Here is a 12,604-nt window from a genome sequence, read left to right on the forward strand (position 1 = left end):
GACTTCGAGCTCTTACTCCGTCTCCCGATTCCCGGGCATGCGGCTACGAGGACGGCTCTTGCTCCGTCCCGATTCCCGGGCTGCGGCTACGAGGACGGCTCTTGCTCCGTCCCCCGATTCCCGGGCTGCGGCTACGAGGACGGCTCTTGCTCCGTCCCCCGAAACCCGGGCTGCGGCTACGAGGACGGCTCTTGCTCCGTCCCCCAAAGCCCGGGCTGCGGCTACGAGGACGGCTCTTGCTCCGTCCCCCAAAGCCCGGGCTGCGGCTACGAGGACGGCTCTTGCTCCGTCCCCCGAAGCCCGGGCTGCGGCTACGAGGACGGCTTCTCCCGCTGCAGGGACTCTGCCTCCTGGGGCCACGGTCATCAGGGCCGTCATAACTGGACCTCTTTGGCAGGTAAGGAGGGTAGTCTCTTGAGGGTAGCCCTACCCCAGGTGGTCCAGTCAACTCATTGCCCACAGTGATTACTAGACTGTGGTCAGTGGGGATGCCACCACGGGGAGATGGAGATCTCTAATGACAGAAATAGATATGTAATCAGTTTTATAACACTGGGATTTTGAAATGATAAGACAGCATTTTGTGCAATTGATGCATTGCTCCAGTAAAAAAGGCAATATGAGCCAGTGCAAGGGACGGGACTAACTTCCAGTTCCAATGTAAAGAAATAAATAAAATTGCACATGTAGCTAATGTTAGCTAGCTAACAATTTAACCAGTATCAGGGTAGGAGGAGACAATGAATGTCAAGTCTTCTCTCTAGCCCAGGTAGATACCATTCATTTCCCCCTTAGACAGCTCTGCAAACATTGTCAAAATACATTCGTTGCTCACCAAATATGGAGTTWGTGAGCAACCGATACGTACTTCCCAAAAAATAGTTAAACATTTACAAGCAACCAAAAAAAATGTCTGGAAATAATCTATATATTGTTTTTTATCACGTGCCAAATCCACCTCTTCGGCACCAATAAAATCACTCATTACTGCTACGCACAGGTTGGTACAGTATCCCGAAAAGTAATTTATTTCATTACCTACAACCAGGGCCTGCCGGGAAACGTGTGGCGAGGCAGCATTTGCCACAGCACTTTTCAATCAGGTGGCTGCGCCACACCACTTTGGCTTTATACTGAACAAAAATATAAACGCAACATATAAAGTGTTGGTCCCATGTTTCATGAGCTGAAATAAAAGATCCCAGAAATGTTCRATATGCACAAAAAGCTAATTTCTCAAATGTTGCGCACAAATTTGCTTATCCCTGTTAGCAAGCATTTCTCCTTTGCTATGATATTCCATACACCTAACAGSTATGGCATAGCAAGAAGCTGATTAAACGGCACAATCATTACACATTGTGCTGGGAACATTAAAAGGACAATAAAATGTGCAGTTGTGACAACACAATGCCACAGATGTCTCAAGTTGAGGGGCCGTGCAATTGGCATGCTGGCTACAGGAATGTCCACCAGAGCTGTTGCCAGATAATTTTATGTTAATTTCTCTACCATAAGCCYCCTCTAACGTCACTTTAGAGTAGTGATGCACCGATATGACATTTTTGGCCGATACCGATATCTGACATTTCCCTTGCCAAAGAAAACMACACCGATATTTACAATTTTAGCGGCCTTTTAAGCATTCTAGTACAGTTAAATAGTTAATACAGTCCCTGGTTCAAATCTGGGCTGTATCACATCTGGCCGTGATTGGGAGTCCCATAGTGCGGCTCACAATTGGCCCGGCGTCATCTGGACTGTCATTGTAAATAAGAATTTGTTCTTAAAACTTCTCTAGGGTAGGGGGCAGCATTCYGAAWTTTGGATGAAATGCATGCCCAAATTAAACTGCCTGCTTCTCAGGCCCAGAAGATATGATATGCATATAACTGGTAGATTTGGATAGAAAACACTCAAAAGTTTCCAAAACTGTTAAAAGTGTCTGAGTATAACAGAACTGATTTGGCAGGCGAAAACCTGAGAAAAATCCATTCAGGAAGCTGTTTTCTTTTGGTTTTGTAGTTTTCTATTCAATGCCATTACAGTATCCATTGACTTAGGACTCAAATTGCAGTTTCTATGCCTTCCACTAGATGTCAACAGTCTTTAGAAATTGTTTCAGGCTTGTATTGAAAAATGAGGTAGTAAGAGCAGTCTGATGAGTGCCCTAAAGTGTCACAGAGCTTTTTCATGCGCGAGACGAGAGAGTGCCTTTCTTGTTTACCTTTTAAATTGACGACGTTATTGTCCGGTTGAAATATTATGGATTATTTAGGCTAAAAACAACCTGAGGATTGAATATAAACATCGTTTGACATGTTTCTATGAACTTTACAGATACAATATGGATTTTTTGTCTTCTTGTTTGACTGCGTTTGAGCCTGTGGATTACTGAAGAAAATGCGAAAAAAACGGAGGTTTTTGGATATAAAGAGACTTTATCGAACAAAAGGAACATTTATTGAGTAAATGAATGTCTGCTGAGTGCAACCATATGAAGATCATCAAAGGTAAGGGATTAATTTTATCTCTATTTCTGACTTGTGTAACTGTTCTACTTGGCTGGTTACTGTTTGTAATGATTTGCCTAGTGGGCTATGTTCTCAAATAATCGTAAGGTATGCTTTCGCCGTAAAGCATTTTTAAAATCTGACACCGTGGTTGGATTCACAAGAAGTTAATTCTTTAAACCTATGTAAAATATGTTTTTGTTTTCTGATTTTTATAATGAGTATTTTTGTATTTGGCGCCCAGCAGTTTCACTGGCTGTTGAAGAGGTGGGACGCTAACGTCTCACGTACCCAAGAGAGGTTAACTGGCTTGCCTAGTTGAAGGTTACACACACACCAAAGTTGGTGTTGGCATTTATTTATGTTCCCATTACCATAAAACATAATCAAAACCTATTTATTTCACTTACTTGCTGTGCTGTTTCGTTGTTCATTTGTTCAATCGTTTCATTTTCAACCAGGATTTTATGGAACGCCGTTTGGGTCTTTGCATGTCAAAAAAACACGTCAAATATCACTACATCTGTTTCAATAGCTATAGTTAGCTAGCTAGTTAACTACAGTTGAAGTCGGAAGTTTACATACACCTTAGCCAAATATATTTAAACTCAGTTTTTCACAACTCCTGAAATTATCTCCTAGTAAAAATTCAGTGTAAGGTCAGTTAGGATCACCTCTATTTTTTTTTTTTTTAATTTTTTTTTAAATGTGAAATGTCAGAATAATAGAGAGAAAGATTTTTTTCAGCTTTTTATTTTCTTCATCACATTCCCAGTGGGTCAGAAGTTTACATACACTCAATTAGTATTTGGTAGCATTGCTTTAAATTGTTTAAATTGGGTAAAACGTTTCGGGTAGCCTCCCACAAGCTTCCCACAATAAGTTGGGTGAATTTTAGCCCATTCCTCCTGACAGAGCTGGTGGAACTGAGTCAGGTTTGTAGGCCTCCTTGCTCACACACACTTTTTCAGTTCTGCCCACAAATTTTCTATAGGATTGAGATCAGGGCTTTGTGATGGCCACTCCAATACTTGACTTTTGTTGTCCTTAAGCCATTTTGCACACACTTTGGAAGTATGCTTGGGGTCATTGTCCATTTGGAAGACCAATTTGTGACCAAGCTTTAACTTCCTGACTGATGTCTTGAGATGTTGCTTCAATATATCCACATAATTTTCCTCCCTCATGATGCCATCTATTTTGTGAAGTGCACCAGTCACTTCTGCAGCAAAGCACCCCCACAACATTGATGCTGCCACCCCGTGCTTCACGGTTGGGATGGTGTTCTTCAGCTTGCAAACATCCCCCTTTTTCTAAAAACATAACAATGGTAATTATGGCCAAACAGTTCTATTTTTGTTTCATCAGACCAGAGGACATTCCTCCAAAAAGTACAATCTTTGTCCCCATGTGCAGTTGCAAACTGTAGTCTGGCTGTTTTTGAGCAGTGGCTTCTTCCTTGCTGAGCGGCCTTTCAGGTTATGTCGATATAGGACACCGTTTTACTGTGGATATAGATACTTTTGTACCCGTTTCCTCCATCTTCACAAGGTCCTTTGCTGTTGTTCTGGGATTGATTTGCACTTTTCGCACCAAAGTACGTTCATCTCTAGGAGACAGAACGCGTTCTCCTTCCTGAGCGGTATGACGGCTGCGTGGTCCCATGGTGTTTATACTTGCGTACTATTGTTTATACAGATGAATGTGGTACCTTCAGGCGTTTGGAAATTGCTCCCAAGGATGAACCAGACTTGTTGAGGTCTACAATTTATTTTCTGAGGTCTTGGCTGATTTCTTTTGATTTTCCCATGATGTCAAGCAAAGAGGCACTGCATTTGAAGGTAGGCCTAGAAATACATCCACAGGTACACTCGAATTGACTCAATGATGTCAATTAGCTATCAAAAGCTTCTAACGCCATGACATCATTTTTGGGAATTTTCCAAGCTGTTTAAAGGCACAGTCAACTTAGTGTATGTAAACTTCTGACCCACTGGAATTGTGACAGTGAATTATAAGTCTGTAAACAATTTTTCACGCCTGACCATAGTTTGCTTTGTATGTTTATATGTTTTGTTTGGTCAGGGCGTGATCTGAGTGGGCATTCGATGTTGTATGTCTAGTTTGTCTGTTTCTGTGTTTGATATGGTTCTCAATCAGAGGCAGGTGTTAGTCGTTGTCTCTGATTGGGAACCATATTTAGGTAGCCTGTTTTGTCATTGTGGGTTGTGGGTGATTGTCTATGTGTTAGTTGCCTGRGTCTGCACTGTTATATATACCGTCACGTTCGTTTTGTTGTTTTGTATTAGTTTGGTTAGTGTTTCTTCTTAAATAAATAGAAGAATGTATTCACTTCACGCTGCGCCTTGGTCCTCCTCTCTTCAACATTACGACGAACGTGACACAATTGTTGGAAAAATTACTTGTGTCATGCACAAAGTAGATGTCCTAACCAACTTGCCAAAACTATAGTTTAACTAGAAATTTGTGGAGTGGTTGAAAAACGAGTTTTAATGACTCCAACCTAACTGTATGTAAACTTCCGACTTCAACTGTATATAGCTAGGTGTCATCATCTAAAATAACCCTAATTTATGAGACAGTTCTTATTTGATTAATGGTGGTCGGACACATCTATGTGTAGCTAGCCACAATAAGGATTTGCCACAATAGTGGACTTTGCGGTTAGCCTACAAAATAAAAGTATGGCATAATACTATTTTTATTAATTTGCATTACTGTCTATAACATACTTTTATTTTGAAGGCAAACTGCAAATTCCACTATTGTGCCTTTTACTTATTGTGGCTAGCTTCACGACACATAACCCGGTGTGGTCGAGCCTCACTAGCCAGATGAAGCTACCTGGCTGCTTATAASATTAGCTTTGGGCAACAGGGTTAAGTTGCTGACTAGCTATTTATTTTCATGAACTGAAGCTCAATTTCAATAGGCGAACAAGTGGCAACCTAGCTAATACTTACTCACAAGGATTCCTAAATCATTGCTAAGAATAATGAAAATGACTGCAGGTTCTACTGGTCATTATTTTCAGGCTGCTTGTATTGGTGCTACCTAGGTATCAAGCTAAAGCTAGCTACGCCAGAATTTGCAGTCGAACAAATTATGCTTTATTACCAACGCGGTATTGTAAACACATCGTTCGTGGCCGGTTTTTGCTTTTTTGCACAGCTTTGACAGTGCTACTGTATCTTTTTTGACACTCAAAGACCCAAACGGCATTCCATAGTATGCATGTCGTGAAGCTAATAGCAGTGACTCTATTACTGTAACTCCGGTAGGGCAACATCTGAAAAATAGCGCACTTGGTAGTGTGGACCGGTGCTCGACCAGTCGGCGAAAGCCAACACCCACGACAGAGAACGGTTGATTGTCAAGGGCAATGAATTCCATTATCTTGGRTTTAATAGATTTCACCTTTGAGTTGTCTCGCTGAAATGTTGTTACGCTTTCAAATGACTGCTCGACTTGTTGACTGTTGATCCACACAGCCGACATTGTGAGCTAGTTTAGGAATGCTGTGTTGCGTGTATAGTGCAAAATTTAACGTGGCGTCATTAAGTCATGTACCTACGTTATATAGGTATGCACGTCAGCTTTGACATCGGTTTTGCACATCGGGGCATTAAACTAGACATGCACGATATATCTGTGAACATATCAGAATTGGACGATATTAGCTAAAAATGCAAATATCGGTATCGGATGATTCTGATATGTTCACAGATATATCGTGCATCCTTATTTTAAAGAATTTGTCAGTATGTCCAAATCGGCCTCACAAGCGCAGACCATGTGTAACCACACCAGCAAGACCTCCACATCCAGCTTCTTAATCTGGGGGATCGTCAGAGACCAGCCACCCAGACAGTTGATGAAACTGAGGAGTATTTCTGTCTGTAATGAAGTCCTTTGAAATGCTTAAAGAGTTGCAGTCTGTCTTGGAATGGGTGGCAAGTAATAAACTGGTCCAGAACATCTCTAAAACTAAAAGCTTTGTATTTMGTACAAATCATTCTCTAAGTTCTAGACCTCAGCTGAATCTGGTAATGAATGGTGTGGCTGAACAACTTGAGTAGACTAAATTACTTGACTTTACCATAGATTGTCATTGTCAAAACATGTAGATTCAATGGATGTAAAGATGGGGAGAGTTCTGTACGTAATAAACAGATGCTCTGCTTTTTGGACACCACACTCCAAAAAGCAAGTCCTGCAGGCTCTAGTTTTGTCTTATTGTGATTATTCAGTCGTGTGGTCATGTGTTGCAACGAAAGGCCTAGTTAAGCTGCAGCTGGCCAAGAACAGAGCGGCACGTCTTGCTCTTCATTGTAATTAAGAGAGCTGATATAAATACTATGCGTGCCAGTCTCTCTTGGCTAAGAGTTGAGGAGAGCCTAACTGCACAACTTCTTTTTATAAGAAACATTAATGTGTTGAAAATTCCAAATTGTTTGCATAGGTCTACTTACACACAGCTCTGACACACACGTACCCCATTTTGGGGAATTTTCAGAGGTGGAAACTTTCCGTGGGAATTAACAGGAATATGCAAATTAATATTAATACCATTTAAAAGTATATGCTTTTTGCATTGGATATATTAACCATATCATATGGAGACAGAAACATAAACCTGTTACCTTATCATTTACAATTATGTCTACTTATGATTAATTCCTTCTAATTGAAAACAAATATTTAGTTACGAATTGAATTTTAATTAAATAAGTTGACTCTTCACATGGAATGATTTCACTGAACAACAAAAGGGAATATTGAATGATCCATCTCCCAAAAATGTTTTCAATATACATATGTAAAATGATAGTCTAGAAACTAAAGCTTTGGTTGTCTTCCTCTCAGGCTTCCATGTCTTCTCCCTGGACCTCCTCTTTAACACCAGGCTCTGAGGACTCATCTTCACTGTCACTCTCAAACCCTGTTGAGGATGGCTCGTTGTCAGGCTTAAAAAGCCTCAAATTTGCTAGGATAGCCACCAATTTTTCCACCCTTGTATTGGTCAGCCTGTTGCGTGCTTTGGTGTGTGTGTTCCCAAACAAGGACCAGTTGAGCTCTGACACAGCTGATGTTGGTGGGATTTGGAGGATGATGAGGCAACAGGGGAAAGAGCCTCAGATCCACAAAGTCCACTTCCAACAGGTGGCAGATGAGATATGTTGGCACGACTGCCAAATTGCATCTCCATCCCAAAGCCCTTGCTTGGAAGTGTACTTCGCCAGACTGCCAAGAACCGTGTCCTCATCTAGGCCAAGGTGGCYAGACACAGTAGTGATGACACCATAGGCCTTGTTGATCTCTGCACCTGACAGGATGCTCTTGCCAGCATACCTGGGGTCCAACATGTACGCTGCGGCATGTATGGGCTTCAGGCAGAAGTCTTCACGCTTTTTGATGTATTTCAGAACTGAAGTTTCCTCTGCTTGGAGCAACAGTGAAGTGGGCAGGGCAGTATGGATTTCTTCTCTTACATCTGCAAGCAGAGACTGAACATCAGACAGGATGGCATTGTCTCCCTAAATCCGTGCAATGGCTACTGCTATAGGTTTCAGGAGTTTCAGGCTGCTTACCACTCTCTCCCAAAATACATCATCCAGGAGGATCCTCTTGATGGGGCTGTCCATATCGGCAGACTGTGATATGGCCATTTCTTGGAGATACTCCTTCCCCTCCAGGAGACTGTCAAACATGATGACAACACCACCCCAACGGGTGTTGCTGGGCKGCTTCAATGTGGTGCTCTTCTTCTTCTCACTTTGCATGGTGAGGTAGATTGCTGCTATATGACCCTGCTATATGACCCTTCACATACCTAACCATTTCCTTGGCTATCTTATCCATTGCAATACAGTCTGCTTTCTCTATGATTTGCTTGACATTCACTTGAACTCTGCATCCAGCAAATTAGTAGATAAAGCATGTCTGGTTGAACGGGTGTATGCTGGGCAAAGAACGTTCAGAAATCTCTTCCAATAAACATTGCCTGTGAGCATGAGGTGAACCAGTTGCATACACAGCTCGAGCAAGACATTAATCAGCATTTCTCTGACTACGTTCCTCCATTGAGTCAAACAAACTTCTGATTCCAGGAGGACAATGAGCTGTTGCTATCAATAAGGTGTCTGATTCATAATTTTCACCTCGAATAGAAGTAGAGGGACTTTTGTCAGAGGTTGCTTGTTGTGAGGGCTGAGGGAACTTTATACACTTGGTCAGATCATTCTGCAGCTTTGTTGCATTCTTCAKATATGATTTGGCACAYTATTTGCAAATGTACACAGCTTTTCCTTCTACATTAGCTGCAGTGAAATGTCTCCACACATCAGGTAATTCCCGTGGCATTTTCCTGTAAAGATTAGAAACAAATGAGTAAAAGCAACCCAAATACAATTCCATGTACAGATAAATAGTTCAGCAGTTAGATTAAACAACTCCTTTGTAAGATAAATGTTTTAAAATGAAACACGTATGGAAACAGGGGAATTAACACTCAGTTAGCAGGCTCAAGCAAGCTAAAAACCCACATGGTAGCAAAAACTAACTAGCAGAAATTGTTAACAAGTTAGAAATTATTTAAACACACTTTGTTGTAGGCTACTATTTACTAGTTAACAAAAAATAAATGGCATAAAATATATTTCACCCCACCCAGAATTGTAATCAAAACTTACCAGAAAGCATGTAGTCCCTTGGCTCAGACAGTGTAGTAGTGTGGGCTCAATAGCATCTCATTAGTGTGCAAGATTTTGAGAATCAGCTGTACATGTGATGGAAGAGTGCACTGTACATGTGATGGATTAATGCACTGTGCATGTAGAGTTGCAATTCTATTGAATTGGGGATAGTTAAACCAAAATATGCCACAAAACCTAGAATTGCCTTGTGTGTATACCACAAAAAAGGTTTACTGTTATAAGCTAACTTTTTTGATGAATTTAAGCAAAATTCCCCAAATTCCAGGGCTTAACTTCCCACGGAAAATTTCCAGAAATATACCGGAAAGTTTCCAACCCTTTGCAACCCTAGGTATGGCATACCCTSACTCAATTTGACCCATGGTTTTAACCAAACACCAAGCCAAGCCCTTCTCAGACACGGATGTATTTACGGAGTGCATGGTAACAGTATTGGCAGTTTGGTTATACTGGTAAATCTATGGATAGCATAACTGCATCTGCCAAACAGGTAGGCCTACCTCTTATTTCATAGGAAGAAATAGGCTACAACAAAGCTCTCATGTTGTTAGTGAAGTCAAATTAAAATAAAAAACAATTGTTGAAATGAATTACTTTTAGCACCATTTGCTGTCCACCTCTGATTATGCTGCAGCCGCTCCAAAGCTGACATCCACCCGCATGCCTTTTTGGTTGACTTTCTCCTGCACTCTCCCTCCTCATTAATAAGTTAAGACACTTGTTATTATTATCTCATGACATTGTAATACATTTAGTCTCCAGTCTATTGGATACAGAAAAACCACATAGCCTACTACTCTTTCTACCGTAGGRTACATAACTGATGTTTAAATGAACGTGATGCAGTGTTTGTGGAGTGCCCCAGCGCTGCGTCTCTCCAACAGCACCCTGGAGAGGCGCACTGGGCACAGACAATGCCACCCTCGTCAAACTGACGCTCTAGGCAGCTACCTGATCCTGCATAATGGGCAGGCCGGCCATGGGGCCTAAATCAGAGAATTATATTTAGAATACCTATTAATTCAATAGCATCTGTGGGCCTAGTCATACACGACATGAGTTTTAAAATGCATTACCATTTATTGTGGCATAAACCCAACCAGTCATGATGTTTTCATTTGATTGTCAAACAATCACTTCAAGAGGGCATGTTCATCCACTCGCAACATATTTCCAACCTCCAAACAGTGGTGATTGGAAAGAGACATCTGTTACACAAAACACCAAAAATGTAATGACATTTGGTGATGGTCATTAGGCCAGAATGAATGCCTCCACTGCTGTCTGTGCGCGTCTCGTGTCCGTCATTCATCTCTGCCTTGGCAAAAATGTTGTGTRCTTGTCGAACCACATTGCATTTTGGAGCGTAGGCTGTCCACCAGTTTCCATTTGCAAATTTTTCCTGCCTCTGACACTTACGGTAATTATAAATAATGGAGTAATAGCCTACAGTTTTCTTGACATTTGTTTTTATGTATTTTATTTAACCAGGTAAGTTGACTGAGAACACCTTCTCATTTACAGCAACGACCTGGGGAATAGTTACAGGGGAGAGAAGGGGGGGATGAATGAGCAATTGTTTTCATTATTGGGATAGGCTAAGGTTTTACAGGTATGGCGTACCCCCACTATTGATTTTGCCTGGACACTGTACCAGACCTCCTTACTTCCACCCCTGTATTTAAATAGATTAAGTAGACAATGTTTTTAGAGTAAATCTTTCTGAAGAGATTTGGTCAAAAACAATACTTTTTTGGGGTGCTTGTAAATTTAAAATTTTGACATTTTTTGGGTGCTTGTAAATTTAAATTTTTGACATTTTTTGGAAGTACATACCAGGCATGATGGCAGTAAAAGATGAAAGTTGCTCAGAGAAACTRCATATTTGGGGAGTAACAAACGTACTTTGACTTGCAGAACTGTCTAATGGAAAAACTGGGATAGAGGAGACTTGTCATACTCATTGTCTCCTCCCCTGCACAGGAGTATATTCCTTATGTCGATTCAGTTGCAAAACGTTTCGTCTGTTGCTTGATTTATTTCAAACAGAAACCGTTTACTCCAAACGGGAAAATGTTTTGAGACAAATGAGTTTCTATTGGACAAATTAAGGTCGACRCCACAGTTACCTTCCGATTGGTTCTTAAACGGTTTCCMTTGCGAGACGTAATGAATACACACKAGATAACGTTACTGATTCAGCAAACAATAAACAGTGATCAAATGGTTATGCTAACTAGCCTAGTAACGCAAAAAAAATGTATAGCTGCGTTTACCAATGTAATTAACTAGTGGTAAGCTGGTCAGGTAGCAGTAACGTGCAAATAATGATTGCACTTACTTCTCTTTGGGGAGGGCCGCTGCCCCAGTATTCACCACCTGGTCCTCTGCGACTRCCTGAACCAGCTGAAGTATACCTCCTGCGCGGTGGAGAACGTCTGTATGGGTCTGGAGGTGGCCCGTCATGGTAACCCTCAAACGGCGGTCTGGGCCTTCCTCGTTCTTCTCTAAACGGAGGCCGAGGATACGGCCTYCCAGGCGTAAGACCACGGGGCGGTGGGCCACGGCCCTCGTACGGCGGCGGATACCCTCCTCGAGGTGGAGGCCGTCCACGATACATATTTAACTGTTAAATTGGACTTTTCCTATCAATTACAGCCACTTACTACCGAATAGATTTAATACACATTGCCGTTTTATATTACTTACTGTATGTCTGCAGCTAGTGATAACATTCTAACTACCATGTAGCTATTTCAGTTTGTTTGACGAACACAGSGCTCACTGTGTTACGATTTCCGGCCTGATTGAACCGAAAAACCTTGTTTTCTTCTTTCATATTTTAGCGYTCCGCCAACAAACGTGAACGGTGCATGCCGCCACCTACTGMGATGGAGTGTGTGGTCGATCACGGTTATTTTAAACAAAATACAACAAAAACCTAAATCGTCCGAGTCCTACCCAATCCCATACTACTAAAAAAATAAAAGAGCCATGCTAATTCCGACCATAGTCCGTAAAATAACAGACCGTCCTCCCCATTCCCGAAATATATATATACATACACACACAGTTGAAGTCGGAAGTTTACATATGCCTTAGCCAAATACATTTAAACTCCGTTTTTCACAATTCCTGACATGTAAATCCGAGTAAAAATTCCTTGTTTTAGGTCAGTTAGGATCACCACTTTATTTTAAGAATGTGAAATGTCAGCATAATAGTAGATAGAATGATTTATTTCAGCTTTTATTTCTTTCATCACATTCTCAGTGAGTCAGAAGTTTGCATACACTCAATTAGTATTTGGTAGCATTGCCTTCAAATTGTTTAACCTCAACAAGTTCATGGGGT

General features: G+C 41.3%; 1 protein-coding gene across 1 annotated transcript; it reads right to left on the reverse strand.

Annotated features, from left to right (window-relative positions):
• Positions 1–8: 8 nt before the first annotated feature.
• On the reverse strand, positions 9–12,077 carry LOC111951699 (proline-rich protein 2-like). The gene is made up of 2 exons (XM_023969910.2): positions 11,592–12,077; positions 9–514 (listed from the first exon to the last, which is right to left on the reverse strand). The coding sequence occupies exons 1-2, from the start codon at positions 11,868–11,870 to the stop codon at positions 44–46; spliced, it is 750 nt and encodes a 249-aa protein (XP_023825678.1). The 5' UTR covers positions 11,871–12,077; the 3' UTR covers positions 9–43.
• Between the last annotated feature and the right edge of the window lie 527 nt (positions 12,078–12,604).

Source organism: Salvelinus sp. IW2-2015, linkage group LG25, assembly GCF_002910315.2.
Source record: "Salvelinus sp. IW2-2015 linkage group LG25, ASM291031v2, whole genome shotgun sequence".
NCBI lineage: Eukaryota > Metazoa > Chordata > Actinopteri > Salmoniformes > Salmonidae > Salvelinus > Salvelinus sp. IW2-2015.